The sequence below is a fragment of the Lepisosteus platostomus genome, chromosome 6, assembly GCF_059453375.1.
Source record: "Lepisosteus platostomus isolate fLepPlt1 chromosome 6, fLepPlt1.hap1, whole genome shotgun sequence".
Taxonomy (NCBI): domain Eukaryota; kingdom Metazoa; phylum Chordata; class Actinopteri; order Semionotiformes; family Lepisosteidae; genus Lepisosteus; species Lepisosteus platostomus.
In genome coordinates this window covers 23,951,475-23,976,450 of record NC_142616.1, presented here as the reverse complement: position 1 = coordinate 23,976,450, position 24,976 = coordinate 23,951,475, and the positions used below count along the sequence as shown (strand labels likewise).

General features: G+C 37.8%; 1 protein-coding gene across 4 annotated transcripts in view; it reads left to right on the top strand.

Moving 5' to 3' along the window:
- The window catches only part of exoc6 (exocyst complex component 6), a 66,501-nt gene that overhangs the window by 5,581 nt on the left and 35,944 nt on the right, over positions 1–24,976 (top strand). For all 4 annotated transcript variants that reach the window (XM_088634948.1, XM_088634950.1, XM_088634951.1 and 1 more), the window contains exons 2-11: positions 11,850–12,021; positions 13,928–13,975; positions 14,091–14,181; positions 14,680–14,725; positions 18,236–18,440; positions 19,088–19,246; positions 19,665–19,733; positions 23,530–23,613; positions 23,698–23,744; positions 23,872–23,992. In XM_088634948.1, coding sequence (XP_088491074.1) covers positions 11,850–12,021; positions 13,928–13,975; positions 14,091–14,181; positions 14,680–14,725; positions 18,236–18,440; positions 19,088–19,246; positions 19,665–19,733; positions 23,530–23,613; positions 23,698–23,744; positions 23,872–23,992 — 1,042 coding nt within the window. The remainder of the gene's footprint in view (positions 1–11,849; positions 12,022–13,927; positions 13,976–14,090; positions 14,182–14,679; positions 14,726–18,235; positions 18,441–19,087; positions 19,247–19,664; positions 19,734–23,529; positions 23,614–23,697; positions 23,745–23,871; positions 23,993–24,976) is intronic.

Below are 24,976 nucleotides of genomic sequence, written 5' to 3'. Positions count from 1 at the left end.
TGAAGTGGAGCCGGACTTTCCAGCAGTGTTCCTTTCAACACAGTGGAGAAAATAGTTGTGACTATGTACACTACAGACAGTGTTTTCAATAATTATGGGTAATAATGATAACGCCATTCAATACCCAGAGGCTGGTGAGTAAGTTTTGCTGAATTGGAATCTAGTGAAGTCTCAGTGGCAGTTAATTGCCTTTTAAAGGGAAGCAAGTTGTTTTAAAATAAACCCTGAAAACACAGAACACTAGATGTATTGTAAAAGAAAAAAGGAACATTTGAGTCAGGTGATAAGGTCAAAGGAGAGTTCTGAAAAGTAAATCTTGCTAGTTGCAGTTTTTTGTCATTCCTTTTCAGTAATATCTGAATTCTGACTTTAGCTCTCTTTAACCTGGTTGCCACTGACTTTCAAACTGCTCTCCACCATCTTTTTTACAATATGGTCTATAAGTAGACTGGTTTAATGGAACTGTGATCTTTATAATAGATTAGCCTCTGCAGGCATTCATATTAGATGTATTTTTAATCGATTGAAAGCTCTTTTCTGTTCTGATGAGCATATTCTGGATTTCAAAACCCAACTGTAATACATTATCATTGTATCGGCTCACAGCTTACTGGCCAATAAAAGCAAAGTCTTTAAAAGCTAAAGAAATTCGTACCTGTTTAATTTGTCTGGTTTACTTTCAATGAAAATTTTCATTGAAAAATACTTTCATTTCCAATACAAATTTGAAGCCTTGTGCACTGTTCCTCCCCACTACCCAAATGTATATAACCTTGTAGTTACTGAATTTAAAGTTGAACTCTGTATTACTCAGTTGGCTTCACAGGTAAGTTTTTTCCTATTCCTCAAATGCACAATAAATTAACTTGTTTTTCAAAGCTGAGAAGAATATTAAAAACGTGTACAGTATAACGGTGCATTTCAGAGATCTGACTTGAGCACTGTAGACAAAATTGTGAATCATTTCCTTGGAAACGAAGTCCCTGAGGAATGAGAAAATAATTGGAATAATAGAAGCTTTAACCTTATCTACATATACCGTTTAGTCGAACAGACACAATGCAGTTTCTTAACATTATTGAGGGAATTGAAGACCTATTTTTTATCACATTTACAAATTCTATGTGTTAACAGGTTTCTGTGTGATCTCTTAACTAAGTGCTTTTATTTGCTTTTTCTTCTCTAATGCCTTACAAATATTTTTGTTTTCCTTGACATAAGTGGATAGATCCTTTATAAGATTAAATTGAATATAATCATTTGTTGAATTTGTCATGATACAGAATCTATTGGATCTTGGTTTGAAGACTTGACAGTCATCATTTGCAGTGCATTAATTGATAACTTGAATATTGACACTTTCAAGTGTTTTATTTCACGGGCTTCATCAGGGTGACCTTAGGGATAGCAAAGCAGTAGTCTGGCGATTATGAAATCCTGGTGATGAAACACTGATGGCTCAAATTCTTGTAGGTTTCTTTGCTGCTGCTCCTCCAGCTCTGTGGCCTTGCTTTTCTCCAGGTATAGCCATGCAGCTCACATTGGCCACCCTTGATTTACGCCTTCTTTTGCATTTGTATCCCAGACCCTGAATCGCTTTTACTGAAACTAACCCTGAGTTGCCCAGGTTGAGTGAAGAGACGTGGTTATTGTTTCAGACCTCTTGCTGTAGTAGTTCCCTGTTTTATCTCACTCTGCAGCAACGAGGGCTTGGCAAGAAGAGACATCCTTTTGGTCTGCAAACTAAAAACAGGAAGGAGGAAACTTATTGCAAATATGGGGCTGCTGATTAACAGCTAGTGTTTCTGTGTAGAGGATGTCCATTAACCACTGTTTGCGATGTACAGCGCTTATCCTCATGCACAATGATAACGGTAGTGTCATTACAAGGGTGTATTGACCCTGGCTATAGGAAGCAATGTTAACTGAAAAATTGCGCTCAGCCCTTTCCTCTTTATAGAAACAGGATATTATTAGTGAGAACAATTTAGGGGATTTGCACATGCAGGAAAACAATGCAAGTGCTATTTTTCTGGAGGATAAAGAACAAGATAACGCAATAATAGAAAAATATGTGTAATGAGTCAGTTTCATTTTTAAAGCACTGCTTTGTCTTTGCTTCTTAAAAGAACTTAACGTGGAGCTTTGCTGGGAAGATTATATGGTTTGGAAGACCCAAGTTACAAAGCAAATGAAGCCTCATATCCTGATGGCTTGCCTGACTTGAAGTTGCTGAATTGTTCATGGAGTGAGAGAAAGACTTTAAATCTTCATGTTATTTTGGTCTTTTGGGAGTATTCATTACATTTGACTAATTTCCATAGTCTGTAGGGCATTGGTCCAGTTGAAAGCCTTTTGATGACAGTATTATGAAAAAAGAGCAAAGTCATTACTGATAAATATCTGCAGTCATTGCTTACATTGTTTAGTTTGTTTGCTTCATGTTTTTTTTTAGTAATTGATTCTAACATTTGTAAAATTCCCCCTGTAGTCATTTCATAGCTGCAGCCTCTGTTCCTTGTTGTTTTTCTCATTTGAGAACTCTGTATCATACTGTACTGTGAGTATTAGACTATTTAAATTGCTGACAACTGGACTCCATGGTGACCTCTGTATAATGTCAGATCTGTAAGTCAGACCATCAGATGTGCAGGCAATATTGTATTTTTGCCATATTTATTTTTGAAGATAAAAAAATAAGAAATCAAGCTTAAAGATTATATTGTCCTAAAAATGGTTCTTCTCTGGCTTTTCGGCAGACAAAGTTTTAAGGTTATACAGTTCGGCAGCAGCAGGATCCTTTTGGAGTGGAGCTGTATAGAAAAGGGAAATTAGATCAGAGATTAGATTTAAAACAACATGCTTTTTTTGTTCATGTTTTTATAAATAGTGCTTTTTAGCTAATGTTTCATTTGTCCTGAAGCTCATCATGTTGCTCTTAGACTTGAGGAGCAACATCAATTTTGAGTGCTCTAAGAGTATTGGTGCTTTAAAAATTGTCAACATTGTGGGTGCCCGACCCTAGTGCTTGAGGTTTACTGTGTCTGCTGGTTTGCAAACCAGTTTCCAAGCCAATTGAGCTGCATTTTGGACTTATTGGAGCAGTTGAACAGCTTTTTCCAGCTCTTAAGGTGCTGCAGATTTGGCAGTACTTCGGCCCACCAGGAGAGCGGTTGGGAACCACAATTTGCCCGCAGGAATCCTGTGCAGTTGTGGTGTTTGCCCGAGGCCGTGGCAGGCCAGGGTGCAGCGGGGTGGCAGTGGAATTGCTTGGGGCAACAATACAGGGCCTTTCTCATGTGGGACAGCACATTCACAGGAAGCACCTGCAGCAGGATTTCTTTCATTGGCCACTGTGAGGCTGAACTGTTTGAAAGCTTGAACATTTTTCCAGTCTGGGTTCAGTGTACTCTACTGTATTTGAGAAGCTCTGCAGCAGTGCTGTATGTGAGAAAATATCTCCTGCTGCTCGAGCCAGTGACAGGTCTTTTAATCAGCTCTTGTGTCTGTTTACTGTCCCTAGTTTGTTTGAGTTAAAACTAAGATTTCTAGAATATAACAAAAAAATGTTGAAAAAGATGCACTGTTGAAAACATATTTCTTTGTTGAAGCTCAAAATAACAGTATATTTAGAGATTCCGAGCTGTGAGTTTTGTCTGACTTCGACATTGTTTCTACCCATTTTTCTTAGTTTTGTAAATATGTTCAGATGAAGTGATACGTTTGTATCATGCCATTTCTAAATACCTTACACTAGCTCTGTGGGGTATTTATGCCTTTCACCCAGGGCATAGTCAGTGAGCACACTGGTTTCTGGTTCTCTCTGCAATGTGCCAGTAACACTGTGTCTGCCTTTCATGATGGTGCAATAACCCCGATTATTTACGATTCTACATTGCTGAATATCAAATGTCAGCATGTAGTGTGCTCCAGGAATTTAGATGCATCAGAGCTGCTCAGACAGTAATGAGTTTGCATAAGTACAGATCAGGCCCCAGACGCTGCAGGTGTGTAAGTATTTGAATTAAAAATAAATAGACACAATAGGAGGGACCCTGACAATGCACTGCACAGTAACATTCACATGTTCACAGGCTCCCAGGCCGAAACGTTCTGTTGTACTCATTTGAATTAACCCTACTTGTTCCTACGCAGCTCACACAGTGATGTCAGTTCCCACTGTACTGCATTGTTCCTTTTTAGATATTTACTGTGAGGAAATATTTCTTATTCATATAGATTAAACATTGTTCAAAAGACAGAAACGTTTTGTTGTATTTTTAATTTGAAACATTTAAAAAAATGTATAGCCCTTTCACAATTTATTAATTTAAAAAGTGTTTTTATTTGCCAAATACTTTTATCCTAAGTGATTTGTATATGTTAGAAATACCTGTTTATATATATATATAAAATATTTGGTACCAGTTTATGTAGCTGGGTTTGCTGTAACAATCTGGGCACACTAGTAATATCTCATCTGGGACTTGGATCCACCCTATACATTTACCAAAATGTTAATTTCTAACAAAAGCCGCGTAATATTTAATCCAATTTTTCTCAATGCCTCGTCACCCTCAATTAGGTTAGCACAGTAGTATACAGCATGTAAAATATTGATGGTGACGAAGATAATGCAGAATCACTGGTTGTCAGTGTGTTGCACTGTGAGCTGAGTGGAAAGGGAGCAGATGTGTAGTATAAGTGATGCAGTTTTGAGAGGTGTGAATTTGTAAGGCAAATGACAGTGTTAGTTCAGCATTTGGTGCAAGTGATCACCATGGCAATGCATTTAATTTAATTAATTGCTTACACTTATATAGCGCTTTTCTGGACACTCCACTCAAAGCGCTTTACATGTAATGGGGACTCCCCTCCACCACCACCAATGTGTAGCATCCACCTGGATGATGCGACGGCAGCCATAGTGCGCCAGAACGCTCACCACACATCAGCTATCAGTGGGGAGGAGAGCAGAGTAATGTAGCCAATTCATAGAGAGGGAGTATTAGGAGGCCATGATTGGTAAGGGCCAATTGGAAATTTGGCCAGGACACCGGGGTTACACCCCTACTCTTTTCGAGAAGCGCCCTGGGATTTTTAATGACCACAGAGAGTCAGGACCTCGGTTTTACGTCTCATCCGAAGGACGGCGCCTGTTTACAGTATAGTGTCCCCATCACTATACTGGGGCATTAGGACCCACATGGACCACAGGGTGAGCGCCCCCTGCTGGCCCCACTAACACCTCTTCCACTTCCACCATTTCACTAGAATACTGTAAGCCACTGTGCTCCCTGAAATTAAACACAAAGAATTAGTCATCATGTTGGTTAAGTATTGCCATTCTTTTAGTAAAATCCACCCTGCCCCAGAAAAAAAAACAGTGTCTCAGCCATGAAGTCACTCAGTAACTCATCTTCAGACCAAACATTTTATTACAGCTTTGATTATTTTTTTATTGCACTGCAGAAGTATTGGGCTGTAGTCTGTACTTGTGCAGTAAACTAAATAGCTGTTCCTTGTCACAGTTGGGTTATTGTGTGCTTTATCAATTCTGATAATCTGTGTAATATACAAAAGTGATATCTGAGGCAATAGACCTCCAGCTTGTTGAAAGCTAAATGGAAATAAAGCTTTGCAGGAGATCAGCGCACAATTAAAGCATTATCCCTTTTTTGGTGTCGAAGGTTAATAATTTAAAGCCAATTTACATGTCTTACATCATTTTATGTGTCTTTTGTAGGAACCAAGCAGCAATCTCTATAGCTAACTGAAGTTGTATGGTGGTTTAAATGTTAATTGCTTTTAGATCTGTTTACCTATCTAATCTTCTGACTTAAATTGGCTTACTCAAAGTTTTATCAGGAGAATGGTATCAACAGTAGCTTTGTGAACTTGTTTTGTAAGAGCTTAGAAACCACCTTCTTCTCTTCATTTTACTGTGTGTATTTAATGGTGATGTATGTTTTGAAGGAGTCTTTATTGCCCTCACCATTTCTGTAGAGGTTCAGCTAGTACAAGGCTATAGCTGTTGGACTTTAGATCCAGCATCTTCTGAGCAGATAAAGATGAGGCCTCAATGTCCAGTGCTCTCGTTAACATGGGTTGGTGCTGGGTTTCTGCTTTGCTCGGGTAATCTTGATTGAGGAATACAATGAAACCTGAATTTGTGTTTCAAGACTAGCATTAAAATAGTTCTAAAGAAACACATGGCGAAAGTAGAGAAAAGCTCATGTTGTGGCCTCTCAGCACTGCTTAAGGGTTGAAAGTTTTAGGTTTTAACTCATATCCTTGTGCTTATCTTGGTGCCATTCTGGCCTGTCTTAGAAAACTTTAGGAAAAAGTGTAAAAATCTGGCTGCTTTGTGCTATACAGTGTTACTGCATTAAGCTTTTTTTTTTGTCTTTATTAAATTACCGCTTTTATGTTTTTGCCAAAACATTCAGGGATTTTTTGGGAATTTCCACACGTACAATATACCCAAACCTGCAATGTTTAAATAAATGTAATTAGGGACTGAGATTGCATGTCCACATTTAACATAAACCATTTAAAATATGTTTTTCACAAATGTTTCAGTGACATTTTGCTGGAAAACCATGTGGTAGGCATTGGTCCCTGATGGTTATTATCTTGACCCTTAAAAATTAGCAAGTATAACGTCTAGAAGAAATGGAAATGTCAGCTTAGCTTTGTGCTCCTTGTCCCCTTGATTCAGTGTGGCCAAGAGGACCTGAAAGTTGTGTTAAGCCGAGAGCTTGGCTTTTTACGATACAATATAATTTTAGAATATTTATAATGTCATTGAGGTCTACTGTCTTACATTGAGCCTCTTACAAATTATATATCTCAAGGCATGTATTGTTGTATTTATGTGCTGTTAATTAATACATAATATAATTGTATTATAATACACGGGCGGAGCAGTGACTCTGTGGCTAAGGATCTGTGCCTGTGACTGGAAGGTAGCCGGTTCAAATCCAGCAGCCGGCAGAGGAATCCTACTCCGTTGGGCCCCTGAGCAAGGCCCTTAACCCCAACTGCTCCAGGGCTGCTGTACAATGGCTGACCCTGCGCTCTGACCCCAAGCTTCTCTCCCTGTCTTTGTGTCTGTGTCTCATGGAGAGCAAGCTGGGGTATGCGAAAAGACGAATTCCTAATGCCAGAAATTGTATAGGGCTAATAATGCAACATTATAACATTATTACATTATTATTAATTGCATATTCCTTGATTTGAAACTGTGAAAAGTTATACCAAGGTTAATTATGCTAAGAACACTAAGTACAGAACAGCAGTTGTGTGATTTGTATTTGCAGATGGTATGATTATGGATATATTTTTTATCGTGAGATAAATTCAGTGGTTACAGACATGTTCCTATCTGTGGTGGCAAGGGCTAGTTAAAGTGAATTGCCACAATAATAATAGTTAAAACCTATTGTTTGGGTCTGTACCAGCACAGATAGGGAAAGGATGTTGGAAGACTCAGCTTGCATCATGACACATGTCTGTTCTTTTATCTCAATTGAAAGCAGTATACAGACTTCGTTAAGCTCCAGGAGAACTTTGTGGAATTCTGGCTGTAATTAATGTTTTTATTTCCCAAAACACACCCACCATTGTAAAATAGACAGGAAATTGCTAGTCATTTGTCATGTTAATCATTGTAGACATTCTATAAAAATAGTTACTGCCTCTGTCACATACTGTAATGTCTGGGACGTTTAAAAAAGCTGTCTGCCTAGCTTGCCAGGTACGTTCCGCAGCTCCGTGCTAGTGAAATAAAGAGAGCTGGGAGTTTAGACGGGACGGTGCTTAGATAAGAAGTAACGTAAGCCACAAAACAAGGAAGGTGTAAGGGAAAAAAGCCTGATTACGTGTGAATTGACCACTAGGAGGCGTGCTACACCAGGTAATGAACGTGCCGCCTATTCATGCTACATCACATGGTGCATACTGACCCCTTGCGGCCGTTTTCCTTCTTAACTAATCTGTAAAAGGGTTTATTTAACAACAGAGATGCGACGTTATTTTAAAAATATTGCTTTAAATTTTTGCCAGAATAAAATGAAAGAATAGAACGGAAAAGGACAACGGGTTTTAAATTTTGCCATGTGTCTGAAATAAGCTCATAGCTATAAAAGGAATGAATGTGTAATAAGACACCATGGTTGTTATTTTGTTAATTAGAATTGTAATGAATGCGATTAATTTGCATCCACTAAATGCAGTTAATAATATTTGTTCATTCGTGAAGTGTTTTCTTTAATAATGTAGCATAGCAAAACACATTTCATGTTCAATAGTGTGTTACTAAGTTCATGCGAATACTTAAAAATGTATCACAGTTGCCAAGCATGAGTCAAACTAGCCGAGAACTGGCTTTGGTGTTTAAATCTGTGTACTACTAGCTTGACACTAGGTGGCGACATGAAACCTTAGGAAAGTCCAGCTCTTAATGTAAAGTGGACTCTGTGTTTTAAGGTATGAAATGTATTTTGTATTTATTTTCTTAATGTGCAACCAGTGATAAATTATCTTAGTAATTAAATCACATAGTTATAAAAAAAAATTTCACACTGCAATGGTTAAAGGAGAGTTAGGCTATACCATCAAACTCTCCCTAAATAATGATTGTGGCCTGGATTCACTGCTGGTGTATTCGTTGCTTTCTAGTGAATTGACTTGTGTGTAACCCGTGCTTCTGCAGTTTTTAATTTGCTTCTTTCTACTGCGATTATATTGTTATTAATTGTATTGCTTTTTAATTAATTACATAAATGTGTTGTATTTTTAAATAAAAGGATGGAAGGTTTATGTCCTTCATTCACTGAAGTTTCCGTTGGGGCAGTTACAATGTCTGTCCACCAGGTGGAATCAAGCCTAAAATTGTTACATGGAATTCAACTCGTAAAAAAAGAACAAAAATGATATAAAAAGGCATGTTTTTTCTTTGTGAAAAGTTCAGGGATAAAAAGGTAGACATCTAGTTTTTTTTAACCACAGCCAGAATGTCTACAGTGATTTTAGTGTACGCTGCAAATCGCACAGTTGCAGACAAGCATTTAACTAACTTTGTCTCCAAATTTTTTTGTTTAATCAACCAAAACGTGCTACTCAGGATTGAAAGAGCCTTGTAATTATGTTCTTTCAAACAGACAAAACAGTTCTTTCTTTTTGTCTCCTCTGATGAACAAAAAGATGCATTTCTTGTTAGCCTGAAAAAATAAACATCATACTATCATGAAATATAGTCTAGGGGCACACTTTGATTTTTTCATCTTTTTCATCTTTTGAGTCTGTTGGAACATGCTAAATAGGTGTCTTCTTCTTTTTTTAAGGTCTCGTGTATAATTTTGTTTGTGCTGTTTTAAAAGCATGTTTACAGTAGTTGCAAATCCCTGTTTATGCAGGATCAAAGTGTATCCCATGGAGATGAATGGAATTTAAAGAGCGATGTGAAGTTCCTGAATTTCCTTCTTCCATGCATGAGAGACAACAGTAGTCTACACTATCTTCTTAGGTGATTTGAACTGGCCCAGTGCTGCTGGCGAATTTGGATATGTTTGCCTCCAAGTAATCCCAGTGACACATTGTATTAATAAGACGAGGAACACCTGCTCAATTTAGATAAGTCTTTGAACCAAATAATTACCCATGAGGATAGCAAGCTTTCCAAGCTAAGAGTTGAAAGTGCAGGGGCAGACTGATGATAAACCAGTCCCTGTTTACTTGTCAGATGTCCTTTTAGTTAGATAAGCCATTCTTGCTGTGTTCCCTTAAAAATGAAAAGGTAATAGCTTGTGTCATGTTGTCATTTGGTTTCCTATATCAAATAGTACTTACCTGAAATTCTGTATACACACCTCAATGCATCAGCTAGATACTGCATGAAGAAGTACTGTTAAGATAAATGCAGTCATTTAAAATGCAGTCTTTTTCTGAATAGTATTGTAGCTTTATGGCAGTGGAATCTGAGTTTGGCGCACTGAGATTCTAATTGTTTTCTGGTAGCTCTCAGTATTGTTCAATGGCAGTGTTATGAAGTACGAGCTGCATGAAGATCCCAAGACAAATTAGCAGAGGCTGTTGCTTTCCTGCCACGCACGATGACTGATCCCTTGCAGCAGTAGCTGGGTTCTCTCTGGAGAGAGGAAGTGGAATGTTGATGATTAGGCTAGCAAGGCTGCCTCTGAAGAAAGGGATGTTGTGAGTCCACTCTCTGCCTGCACACTCCCAGGACCTTCCTGGCTGCTAACTGTGTATCTTACAGATCTTGAAAACCTTGGAAGTAGCCTCTGCCAATGAAGGATGGTGACTAGTTCGTCTAGTAGCTGCTCACACAATCAGACTGCTCATGGCTCCTGCTCTGCCCCTGGTCCCTGTGTGGGATCCAGCTGTGGCATTTCTATTGTGGTCTTTATGGAGTGTTTCCAGTGCCCGCTGCTTTAAAAGCACTGGAGTCTTAATGATGCACATTTATTCCTCAGACATGTGCAGCTTAACAAAGCCTACTCTAGTGTGGATGGACTAGAAAAGCCATTGATCCTCTGAGGTAGAAAGGTGCTGAGGTCAGTTGTATACACTTATGAGATCTTTCACCTTATTCAGTTGGATTTGCAACCTTACCAACCTCATTTTTGATCAAAATGGGGAAAATGTTACAAAGCCTCACAAACAGACTATTTGCATATTTTGTCTTGGTATGAAAGATGCACACTTTCGAGGGTGTTTTATACACTTCTTAACACAATGGGTGAAAAATGTAATATCCTTTTGTATGTGTTTATCTTTATGTAGTATTCAGTCAGTTTGTCCTTAATCTTAATTTTCAAATATTACCACTAAATTATGTCAGCTGCTGATTTCAGAATTTGGAGCAGAGGCGTCAGCTGTGTGGCTGCAGTGTGTGCTCAGGCACCTCCAATATTTGTAATTATATTCTTGTAGAAACAGCGGTGAATACATTTTTATGCATCTGCGAGATCAGGATTGGCAAGGATTGTGCCCACGATGCTAAATAAAGTTCTATCTTGTCTTGGACTCCACATTCAAAACTTATCTGACAGCTGGTTAGGTGTCATTCAGGTGAGGTGTCGTTTAACGACCTGTGATCATAAAATCATTTCAAGAAGTCACCCAAGTTTGCTCTGCAACAGCTTCCCTACCCAGGCCTTTCAGCCACAGCAGACTTGAACATTCACGTGGCTCATCCTTAACGAGGAGAAGGGTACAGCTGTTTTCAAAAAAACGAAGATACGAAAGGATGGGACTGAAGGGCGGGATCTGTATTTATTGAGAGAGGATTTGCCAGATGGGTCATGCGTTAGATTGGATTCGAAAGCACGGGAGACATGTGTCAGCCCATAGCTTGGAGCAAAATAAGGACCATGTAAGATGTTTGCTAATGATAAGCTCTGTCAAGAAGAACTACGTAGATTGGAGCAAGTCTGTATCACTGCGGGTTGATGATGCCGTGAATAACTTCAGCAGGAGTGCAACACAAAAGACTGTGCTCTCCTTAATCAAGGCCCTCATTAATGATAAGAAGTGCTTTCTTACCATTAATGAAGGTAATGTGGAGGAGATCACAGCAGAAATATTCTCTGTTAATGTAAATACATTTTAAGGCAGGCAGTACGGATAATTCTGAGAAGTTGGCGCCTAAGGTTTTGGGATTCCTTTTTATCTGATGGCACTAGGGTGGCAGAATACTTTTCTCAGTCCTCCACTGGACTCATATTAGCTAGATAACTGGTTTAATTCGTTCTGTGTCAAACAAAATTTTAGCACCAGTGGTGTTTTCAGCATTTAACTTTTTTTGCCTTTCCAATGTGTTTCAGGTCTGTCTATGATGACCAGCCAAATGCACACAAGAGGTTTATGGAGAAACTCGATGCTCGAATACGCAACCATGACCGGGAGATTGAAAAAATGTGCAATTTTCACCATCAGGGGTTTGTGGATGCTATCACAGAGCTGCTGAAAGTCAGAGCCGATGCAGAAAAACTAATGGTAAGAAATATATTTCTCCATTACATTCTTTGTATGTTACTGCCGTAATTATTCATTTGAAATTTGAATGCAACTGAATTAACTGAATTTTTTAATGAACCTATTTGTGTCATCGTGGATTTCAACCTGCAAAATAAAATAACTTGATGTAATATAGTGAACACAGTAGCCGGCAGTTGTCAGTGCACTCTAATAGTAAAGTTATCAAATATAATGTAGACCAGCATAAAATTGTGAACCGTTGTTTGTCTATAGATGTTTTCTCAGTCCTTTTGCGCTAACTTACTTGCTCTTCACACAGTAGCTGGAGACGTGAAGGAGTGGAAAAGCTGCAGACCAGCTGATGCACAGCCATCCTGTTCAATGGGGTTTTGTGCATTGATGTTTTTGCATTTGCTCCCGAGCAGTGGCTTGGTTTGCTCGTTCTGGCCATTGATGGAAAGGGTTTAGAGCAGAAAGCCGATGAAGGGTTGTAGTATACAGAGGTCACTACAGTTCTGCTTGAGGCTTTCCCCCCAGAATTACAAATATGCAGACTTCAGAGCTCAGCATACCTTTCATGCTGGGGTGGGGGCACATTGTGCCCCTGTCTTTCTTCAGGCTCGCCTCTTAATCCCATTGCTTAATACCCTAAGCAAAGAATCCCCTTAGCAGAAGCAGTATCACATTATACTCTTCTCGAGTGTGTGTCCAGCCATCCCTTGAGCTCTGTGTGACCCTGGTTTAAAGAGAAGATGAGCCGATTGAGAAACCCTCCGTATTAGCATTTATATTGCAGAGTGAGGTGCTCACAAATGCTGCAAGCACAGGCTTAGTCACCTACATGAATAAAAATGGCTCTCCAGCACAAGCATGTCCAGGCAGTCTTTCATAATGTTCGCTGTAAGTGAGAGTGTGCTGGGTCTCTGCAATCACCAGGTCTGATTGCAGTCACCATTTCAAAGGCTGTGTGGGAGCTGTTGGCCTAACTTCAGAGCGATATTAAGGCACTGATTATATTCATCCACCAAACCCAATAACCACTAAGGAAATCTGTTTCAATACCTGAGGAGTACGTGAGAAGACCCAGATATGACTTATTATTAGTGCAAACTATGGAAGTGCCGTTAAAGTTGAGGTGGATGTTTTACTGAAGTCATGGAGTTTAATATGGAGTCGGAGGCCAATTCTCTTTAGCTCCCTTTACACTTCTGAAAGTAAAATATGTGCATCAAATGCTGCAGGAGTAGTTCACCCAAGGTTGTAATTAGACAAGCATTATATAAAGGATATTCAGATAACAAGGGACCAAATACGGCATCAATGAGGTCACTGAGCATCTTTGTTTAAAAATTAATGAGATTTTTAATAAACCAAAATGTGCTGCCTTATTATGATGACCTAATGAGTCACTTAATATGTGGGAAAGTCTGAGGTCGCGCTGCCCTGCACCTGCAGCATTAAAATGCTGCTGTGTTTTTGAGGTTTCCACATTTGATGTTAATCAACCACCCAGTGTTTGGATTCAGCAAAAACGAATGTTTAATTACCAGAAAATGCAATCGGCATTTTGTTCTAGACAAAGAATGGCATATAGAGCTCATTGAGGTTATCAAGAAGGGACCAGTGGTCAATTGGGTCAATGATTTGAATTGTTTGACAGACCTAGAGGAACAAGTAAAGTTCAAAAATCCCAAGTAAAATTGAGAAGTTTGTCACAGAATCTGTTAGAAAGAACTGTCATAAGTGATTAAAGTGTATAAAAGACCTCTGCGATCAAAAGTTCAAGTTCCCGCTGCAGATTTAATTTGAATTTGCATTTCTTTGTTCCTGACCCCTCATGAAGCATGATCTGATTACAAGGGTGAGCAGTTACAACAGGGAATTATGTGCTTATTTGTCTAACAAAAGTGATATTATTTTTAAGGGCCAAGTTACCGATACCAATCGAAGACTTCAGGATGCAGGAAAAGAGGTGAATACAGCACCCACTTGTTTTCTGGGATTGTTTTATTTCATTTGAGAAAAGTTACAACACAGCTTGTTCGTTAAATCTGGTGGTTTAAACTCTTTGACCTCTCTAATGTAAGGTGACAGTGCAGACAGAGGAAGTGATTCGATGCAGAGTACAGCAGAGGAATATTGCCACCACTGTTGAGAAGCTCCAGTTGTGCATTCCTGGTGAGAACAAAAAAAAACTTTTTTTTTAATAGTACAAAAAAGAAAGAATAAATTGTGTACATTTAACAAAAGAAAGTGAAAGATGATGCAAAACTTCCATTGAGCACACTCAGTATATTCTTCATATACTTTTGTCCATTTTAAAAATACACTAAAAAAATACCAGAGGTTGTTAAATATTTAAAACAAAATGTACATAAATATCCCAGATTCTCCAGTCTGCCTCTTACTGCTGTTTAGCTCTTTTAAGCATGGTGTCCTGACAGAATCACATTTCACTTTCTTATCAAACTGAATATGGCTCAGTTTATAAATAAAATAGTATGTTTTTTTTAACTTGGACTTTTTAAGTGAGCTTAAATTTGATCATTTCTATGTTCTGTTGGGGTCCCTGAAACAGAATCAGCCCAACTATTGCTTATTTTTCAATCCTCTTCAGGAGAAGGTTGTGACATGTGGACAACATTTGGTTAATTATTTTATTTTATCTCTTTGTAGTTCTGGAGATGTACAGCAAGTTGAAAGAACAATTGGATTCTAAAAGGTGATTAAAATTTCTCTTTAACACCCTGTTTTGTGAGCTGAAGCTTGTACACATTAGCCTGTCTCTTGCAACTTCTGAAAATACTGGACAGTTTCCTGAAATTATTTTCTGAAAGGAAAGGACATTGCTGTTGTACAGCAGAGCAAAGTAGTTCATGTGGTTTCCTCTGGTACACACCCTTTTATAAATCAGTACTCTTCAAGATAGCACAGTAAAGGAGAATTTGTTTTTTGTCCATTTACTAGGTTAAATTATTAAATAAAAAATTGGTTTACAATAATATATAAGTTAAAACAAGTGACAAAAAATACACCTAAAAGCCTTAAAAATAATGGCTTTTGTAATGCACAGTTACTGAGAAAAACGTGTCCCTTATTGAGTACAATCAGAATGAGAATCTAACAACCCTTCTTCCTTCATTAATGTCTTCTTAATCAATCATAACACATTATAAATAAATTTACTGTTCGAACAGCAAGACAATTGACCTTGTGTATGCCCTTCTTCACAGGACTTTGGTACACCAGAGAGCTGTCACAAGCTTTATCCAAATTGAGGCAATTAAATGAACACATTTCTCTATTAATCTGTGCGTCACTGATGTGCACTAATGACTCTGCCTGGACATGGTCTTATTCAAGTTCTGTATCTTTAAAATTGATGGTCAAATATATACTGATATGTATAATTTAGGAAGTAAAAGATGTTGTTATAGATAAAATGTTATCTTTGTCAGTGTTGTGTTTGAGAGAGTGTATGGAAAATCACACTTAAGAGAAAGTACAGAACTGAGAAAAAGTATATAGAAGATTGATGTGGCACTTTGGTAGAACTATTGAGAATAATGCTGTTCTGTGTAATTCTGGAAAGTTAAATCTTTTTGTTTCTTTGCTGTTAGAGATTCAAGACCATTTGTGGCCTACTTATTTTTCTTACAATCAATACAAAAGAATAGGGTTACTTAAAAGAAATAATTGCAACTTATAATATTTCCTTTGCAAAAGATTAAGAAAGGATATTTGCAAAAAACATTTTGATGCTTGTGTGGCATTTATATTGATTTTGACATTAGGACAACAGTAAAGCTGAGGTCTTCCTAGTATGTTGCTCAGGATCAGTGTTGTAACCAAACTGGAATACTTAGTTTTCTCACTGGTCCTAAATGGGTTAAATAAAATAAATGATTTTAAATAAAAAAAGTGTATGAACAAGTTGATCAAGTCCAACTCGTATTTCTCACTCCCCTTCAGAAAGCTGCATTAGTGATCTTTATCCAGCCACTAGAATGAGTACAGACTGTAGTGTTTTGCAGTTTATGAAAGCTGTCGCAAATGATCAGTTTTCTTTAAAATTTGACTGACTCTAAGAAAGTGACAGCATAGGTGGACCCAGCCCTTATGAAACAATAAGGAGGAGTCTGTACTGTTCTTAGCCTTGACTGTCCAAATAGCAGGAATCTTTGGTTTTCATTAGCCAAAAAAAAGCTTGATGTAGAAATCCGGAATTGTTTTCACTTCTACTATTCAGAGCTGTACTGTACTTTTGAACTCTGGAAACGCCTTTAGCTTTGTGAATATAATCTTAGGATTTAGCTGTCTGTGACTAGCAAGGCGAGGGGCCCTCTTCACCTGTCTGGCAGGATCATTGCAGGTTTTAAATTTGGAGATCTTGTGCGTTTTGTTTGAAGTTTGGATTTACTGATATCCATAGTAAAAGAGTGGTTTCCTGAGGAAGTTCCTAATTTATGAAAAATGCTTTTTTTTTAATTTCGTTCCAGTTTGAGATTTAAGTTATAAAAAAGGTTATTCTACTGGTTAGGCAGATTGGTGAAATATGCACATGTGAGAAGAGTAGGGGAGGAAGGGAAATGATTCCTTTTTATTTGTGTTGCAAGGTTGGTTGCTTTAGATCAGAATCACATAAACGCATATAAGAGCTCTCTGGAGGTCAAGAGCTTCTTTTTTTTTCTTAGTTAGCAATAGAAAAACATTATTGTTATTCACAATTAAAACACTCATCTGGATGAATTTATGCTGGTTTGTACAGACCTTTGCTCCCAATAATATGAATTTTCATTTCTTCTGCCAATTCACCGAAAAAAATGTTTTGTGGATATGTGGAAGCTACAGCTAGAGATCTCAGAAGTAAAGCAAATTATTGACCCTCTTTCAAAAACCTCTGTTTTTCTCTTCATGAACTGCTCATATCCGGTGGATTGAACAGGTCAGGAAATTAATGCTTTTTGTATCGTGGCATATTGACATTCACACATGTATTTGCAACATTTGAGGGAGTATCTGTGAGCTCTACCACTGATTTATAATTGTGTTTTGACTTCAAACACTTTATACCATTCATTGAGTTTATAAATTTGTATTTGTTAACAATATTTGTTACAAGCAGCCCTTTTATTGGATTAATCCGATTACATGGAATTCAAAAGCACAAGAAAGCATATTGAATATGGCATAAAATGGTATGCAAACATTATGCAGTTTAAATCCTGACCCGCCACTGACCTTCAAATTTAAAAGGCCTCGATGTTTTATCAGAACAGATGTTAAAAGGGCAAGGTCTTGAGCTGAAGATGTCTGTAATTAGTACGGGACTCTAAAATTGGAATTGAAATGGATTATATTAATGCTGGTCTCAGAAACAGTCGAAACCCTCCAGATGAACTATCTGTATAATTTGAATAAAAGCTTATGATATGACGTTGATGCTGTTATGGATTTATCCTCTATGAAGCTCAATCAAGGGGTACACTGTGGGCTTTGCTCTTTTGTGCAGAGTGATAAGGGCATAACCTGTCTGAAGAACCGTGCTGCACTGGTATTATAAAAAAAAAACAACTAGAAACTCTAGAGTTTGCACAGTCTGCTCCGAGTTCCCTGCTTGTGCCTGAAAATATGTATTATTTGGGTTCCCTTGTGGCCTTTTTTAAAAAAAGGAACTGTCCTCCAATTCTTTTTCCTCAGAAGATGTCAGCTCTTGTGTTTCACATCTCATGTAGTGATTGCTGAAAACTCATGTTTTTCAAATGGAGAGCTGAAAAGGCACAGCTATATACATATACAGTTCCACCTGCCCTTTGTAGTAATATGTAAACAAGAAATAAATATTTTAAAAGCTGAAAAGGTCTGCTTCTTAAATTAACCCCAACGTTAGTGTTTGTATGTGGATGAAATGTGAGAATGCACAATAGTGGTTATTCATGTGTACAGTGAGCAGTTTTGGAATTGTGTGAAGGGAAATACTCCCGCTACCTACAGGCTTTAGTGTATGCTAGCCAGGGCAATTTTAAATGCATGAACTGATGGTAACTTTTATGTAGTAATGCTTAAAATAAGTGCCTTCATATCAAAGTCTCCTTTGGTTATCTGTCTTGTTTCAATTGATTTTTTTCCTGAAGATTAAGAATATGGTTTTCCATATCTTATTGAAGAGTGATAATTTAATTTCCTAGATTATTTTCTATTAATTCTAAAAAGGGTTGTATTTATGTTTCAGATACTATGCTGCATTGAAAACAATGGAACAGCTTGAGAATATTTACATTCCTCGGGTCAGTCAGTATCGTTTCTGCCAGATAATGGCTGAAACACTTCCCAAATTGCGTGAAGAAATTAAAGAAATTTCTATGTCTGACTTGAAAGATTTCCTGGAAAGTATCCGGAAGCATTCCGATAAAATCGGGGAAACAGCAATGAAACAGGTGAGGTTTTACATGAGATTAGAGCATTGAGTCCCATGTATTGCCTTTCCAAAGAATTCTAAATTATTTAGCATTCTAGGCTGAATACTAAATGACTATGCCTGATTTTTTGTTTACTTTCTATTTAGTATTGTCAGTTCCTATTGCTTTATTATTTGAAGCCCACTCTATAATCATTTTTTGAAAAGTCAATGTGCATGGACTGATTTTTTTGTACTATGGTAAGTTTTATGAACAGTAAAATAATAATATTTTTAATTAGTAACACTTAAATGTCATCTCCTGCTTTTTCATCCCATGATCCTAATCGGAATGTATAGTACTGTGAAATGCGAAAGTTAATATATTAGGTCTCAATCTGCCCCTATCTCAGCCTAACATAACATTTTGGTGGTTCACCCATGCTCTCTGTGTCCTGGTGACATGAATCATTTCCAGCCAGCAGGAGTTAAAACAGTTCACAAGAGTTGTCTGCCAACCAAGAACGGAAGCAAGGTGTGACCGGGACTCACACAGGAACAGCTCAGTGGCGTGACTCACCTTAGATACTACATGGTGTGCCTTGCTAGCCAGGAGAGCCATTCAAGGCAGAGAGTGTCATTTTCTAGATCCGGTACTGACTTTGTGTTCTGTAACCGCAATGTTAGGCGCAGCAGCACAGAACCTTCAACAGTGCTGTCCAGAAGCAGGCCAGCGCAGGGTACGGAAAGCCCCTTTACATGCTGAATGGCAAAGGATCCAGCCAGAAGAATGGGATCCCCTCAGAAGAAGGGGCAGAGGAGGAGGAGGAGGACACTGATGAAGAGGTAGTTGTCTTTTACTTTTTGTCTCTTCAAACCCAGAAACCCTCCTCATTCCTCCATCCCTTTTATGATTTTCCATTACTGAGGAGATTCATGGAGTGTTCTGGTGTCATAGTCGTTTCAGTAACTTTTCCCAAACCATCCATCTATATCCCTACTGATCATCCATGGTTTCAAATTCATTTATGGAATTATGGAGATTATTGTGCAGTATTTATTTTATCCTACAACACTTTTCATTCAAAATATGTGCGTTTTGTTTTAGTCCTGTCGTGTATATTTTTGTATATTTTGTTAATTTATTATTCGACTTGTGTTTTGTCATGTTGATTTTTGGTATTTAAAGGTACGTTCTACTTTTTAACTGAGACCACTGTCCCTTGTACTTTAATATCTCTGTGCTTTTTTGTTTATTTTACAGGTTTTGACTGCACAGGATCTTGTAGATTTCTCACCTGTGTATAGATGCCTTCATATTTACACAGTTTTGGTGAGTGTTTTGTTTGTACAATTGGCTCTATTAATTAATAGGATCACAATAAAAGGATAGTATTTTGACCCAATTATGAGAGACACGAGAAAAAATACATACAAGAATGTCATTTATGTGATTCCAGTGTAATTTAATGTGGTCTTTTGGAAGATGTGTGAAACTTCTGTATTGCCTTGGTTTTGGATATATTGTTCATTGACTGTTTTCTTTAGTGGGAATCTTTAGTGGTTCCCAAACTCTACAGAACTGTATACAGACAGTGTTCAACATACAGAAGTGTTTAGTTTGGAAACTTGTTTCAAAGTCAGATTTGACTTGAGTTTAATTTAACTCTTAAACCATAATGTTGAAGTAGTGTGTTTCTGTGCTGTTGTTTGCAGTGTTAAATAATAAATACACTCTATTCTGCAATGAAGTGAGAAAAATCATCCACAAATTAGATTGTAGAAAAAACAGAAACACATGGAAACGGCACTATGTAGCTGTATATGCTTCTGATTTATGTATTATGTATCCACAAAAATACCACAATATTGCATAAATATGAAAATTTGTTTTGCAAGGATGAATTTGCATAATCCAAGGGTTGCACAACCCAGGGAGTGCTAATATCTTAATTACCATGCTCCTTATTTTACTTATTAAGTAAAGAAGACGTGTAACACACTCAAAGATTTCGTAGCAATTCAGCACTACATATTCATATGTATTTAACATGTTTCGAAACATTTACTATTTATAATAAGATCTATACATATTAAATTTTCAATGTTCTCTTTGGACGATTGGTTGGAATCACTTCAATATGAGATGGGGAAGAAAAGTCCTGCAAATCTTGTTCCATGACATCATTTAGATCATTTAGCTTTTAATAGATGCCATTGCTGAGAAATCTGACTCGCACAGATAGAGAAAAACGTAATCAACAATGTTCTGCCCTGTCGAAATGGAAGGGTTCTCCTACCTTCTCCGAAGACAGAAGTCACTGAGATAGATTTTATTGAATACTACTTGAATTTCTCCAGACAGACAGGCAGGGTATTGACAACCAGTGACGAGTTCTGATCCACTCTTCATAAATTATCTGATCTGCAAAATAGTCAGTGAAATCTGAGATCACACCAGGCACATGCTCTTTAATGTTAACGATCGGGTTTGACTGAAGCCGTTGTTTGTTTTCCATCAGAAAATCGTCCAGCAATGAGAATGCTTGGAAATTGTGTCGATTTACGTCTGCTAACTGAGGATTTCTCACAAATGCTCTCTTTTTGTTGGTAACTTAAAACCTAAGCCTCATAGCATTCAGGTTGTTGAGCCATACAGAAATACCAGTTATCTAGCAACTTCTCCATTTTGAGTTTAAATGTTTTGTGAACCGACTTTTCAATATTAGTTTGGAAACCATGTTTCACTCTCTTGAGACGAAAATACAGTCTTAAGAAGGTGAACCTGCCCAGTGTTTTAGGTTTAAAACAAACCTATTCTGTGGTGGCACTACTGTCTTTAGCCCACACCAACTTTTTAATTACGTTAATTTGTTCCAGTCACGCAAAGTGGGTGATTTAAGACAACCACTAGATGGTGCCAAAAACACCTTAGGCGGTAGGTAAGAATGAAGTACTGTATATATACAGGCAGACAAATGTGTTTACAATATAAATGCACAGACAAGAACAGTCCAAACACATCCTGTGATTAAAATTAATGAGTTCGCTAGTACCACTGACAAATCGTCTGCGTACAACTGATGGTGCGATCACCACTATTTGGAAACCGCTACATGATTTCATTTAAGGTCATTAGATTATATAAGAGTCGGCTTTCCATTGTTTACCCTAGACTTTACTTTGCTATTATTTTTGTGAAATATTGAATTAAATAACTGGAGACCCGAGTGAGTTTTCGACTGCTAAGCCTGTTATCTCATGTGCACTAATCCCATGTTCTTAAAGATTCTGAATACTGGGTTGTCTAATAGGTTTGACCCAGCAATAACCTCTCTCAATAAAAACAAAACATAAAAATGCTAAGCTGCTGTATTCATCTTGCACACAAATTGTGTTGCATTCACCAGGCGGAGGACGAGTCGGTGGTGCGCTGGAAAGTTGAGGCGAGCAGATGGTTTCCCCTGAATGGCTCTGTTAATGAGAACACAGGGATGTCACCAGAGCTGCTCACAATATAAAAAGCAGGCAGGGTGCTAGTCCTTATCAGCACAGTCCCAGTGACTTTAATAAGAGGCCATGGCATCTTTCAGCACTTCATTAACTAAAAACCATCAATGTGGGGACTAATGAGCTTTTTAGTCTCCTGTTTCTTTAATCAACTCTCACTGATGGTGTCAAACATATAAAAATATGCTTATTGATTTATTGGATATTTACCAGTTTTGCCATTTTTTACACTTCTTCGTTATTTATGCGTTCAATTTACTTTCTGCGCCAGCATACACCGCAGCAGGGTTGACAGCAGCCATTCAGACTCTTTTGAGGTTGAACCCATTAGGTCAGTCTGGCGGTTAATTTAACGCAGTGGTTTGACCCCAGCAGTCCGCAGAGGCTGAGCCAGTGGTGTGGCTTTTCAGCCCCACGGGGTTGATGGGAAAACGGCAGGACCACATGTGGGCTGGGAGGGCCGTGACTTGACGTGCCCCTCTTTTCCACATGGGGATCACTCACTGCGGAATATCATCTCATTGTTGAGGGAGTGGGTGAAGGGAACAAGAAGATATCATTACAATGGACCCCAGTATAGAGCCTGGTTTATAAATCCTGCACTTCTTTTATTCCTTTAAGCATCTTCCAAATTAATGGGATATTTTTTATCCTGTGTTCTTTTTAAATTAAAACAATAAATAAAACTTGACCCAAGTTTATTACTGGTGTTACAGTAATAAACTTAAAATAATACATTCCTGTTGCCTTGGGGCATTGTTATTCTTGGATCTGGTTCTGATTGTTTGATGACTTGAAACATATATGTGCAGACAAAGCTATATGATACGGTGAGTGTTTAGGGGAGCAATTTAAAATGCAGGATGCAGCCTCTGAACTCCATTAGAATTTATTAAGTTCTGACACAATTTCAGCACAAAAAGCCTTCCTGAGGACATTTTGTGCCAAAATGCTGACGGAGTTTAATACATTCTGATGGAGCTAAGCATGTGCCCCTCTTTTTAATTGTTTCTGATCAACTTCTTCTGAACAGCCCCTCATTAACTTTGTGCGTACATTCTTATTTTCTTTTCTGAATCTGTGAAGAGTTTATACCATTCATTACATGGTTACATTTCCCAGCAATAGCAAGAAAATATCAAGTGCTAGATATGTCACATTCTATTTTGTAGCTGTGCCTATTTGTTTGGTGATAGTTTTGGGGTTCATATGAGTTTGATTTCTGGATCTTTTCAGAATCACTAAAGTATAACTTTTCAGAAGTAATGGTTTGGGAGTGATCACGCAACTGGCATTGGAGTATTTTTATTATATTTCTGACAGTACTGGAAACTCAAATCATTACTAGCACCCTGCACAAACAATTTCCTTTAAACTTCTGAGTTGGAATTGACTTAATCAATCAGTTGCCACAGGCAATAAACTAGCAGTTTGAGTCACTGTTTTTCTTAAAATGTTTAGATAAGAAATTATGATGGCATACCACCAACAGTAAAAAAACAAATATTGACATTGTTATATTTTCATCTTGCCACTCATCTTTTATACTTTCAAGAATGCATTTTCAGTTGAGAATTGTTTTTAAGTTAAATGCTGTTTTTTGTGTTTTTGCATTATAGGGTGACAGAGAGACCTTTGAGAATTACTACAGAAAACAGAGGAGAAAACAAGCAAGGCTGGTCTTACAGCCACAGTCCAACATGGTAAGCCAGAATTTCACAGCAAATTGAAATTGAGATATGTTTTTGTATCAGGAATCTAACACCTTGGTGTTTTGTATTTTTCAGCATGAAACCGTAGAAGGATACAGGAAATATTTTAATCAGATTGTGGGGTAAAGAGCTTTTCTTTTAATATTAAGCATAGGATTTGGCTTAATAAGCCGCCATAACTACAGTGCACTGATGTTTTTCTCTGACGAGATGAGGGAAGTATTGACTTCTTGTAAATGTTTATTTTAGATTTTTTGTGGTGGAGGATCACATTTTGCACGCAACACAGGGGCTGGTCACCAGAGCCTATACCGATGAACTTTGGAACATGGCGCTCTCCAAAATCATTGCTGTGCTGAGAACCCACTCGGTAAGTGACGGAAGCTTGTGTATCTTTCCATTTCTGCTCAAAGGATCTGCAAGGGGGAGGAAAAGATCAGTGTGTTTTCTAGAGTGGGTTTGTGTCAAAATGAACAATTACACCTCCACCACTGTGGCTTTTTGTAATTAAAAGTTAGTTAGACCTGGAGCATGGCCTGCCAGGCCTTTGTTTTTCCCAGTGGTTTCAGGCTGTGAGCCACAGCCATGAAGTATTTGCATAATCCTCCAGTGATTTACAACTGACTGGGCCCTCCAAACATGCTCTTAGTCCAGCAGTTTAGAATATTCAGAGTTAATCTGCTGTTATTGTTGCAATCTGTCCTCATTAGTCTCAACTGACCTCTTCATTAGATCAGATTGAATAGTTCAGCATTGAAAGCACCACCAGGAAATAGTTCCTAATTATCATTCCAAATGCCTTGTTTCCAAAATAAACTCCACCAAAAAAAAGCCTCCTTTTCTCTCCTCCCTTCAAGACCAAAAGAATGTATTTGCAACACAGTAGCATCACTTCAACCAAAAGTCTTGTTGAGTTCCCTGTAAAAACACAGAGCAGATTCATAATGGTATTGTGACAAGAGGTAAGGTACCAAGTGAACTTGATATTTTTTGGTTTGGTATATAAGATGTTAAACTTATTCTTTCACATTGATTGAAATCTGTTTAAAGAATTTAGTTTCCTAGAAGCAGGCTCAGGATAATTGTACCTGTTATGTATAAATGAGATAGGTTTTAAATGTATGTATTTAATTATAATACAGGTAGGGGTCACTTTGCCTTCGGCAAGTATGCCTGTAATGTCTAGTTTTGTATGAAAATTGTGCAGTACTGGGAATGTATTAAAATAATCAGTCTATTAAAAAGTCAAGTTGTATTTTTTGTACTTAATGACTGCTGTGCAGCTTTTGCTCATTGGGCATGTTCGGCAAGTAGACGAATGTTTGTCAAAACGCTTGTTGGCAGACACAGGAGA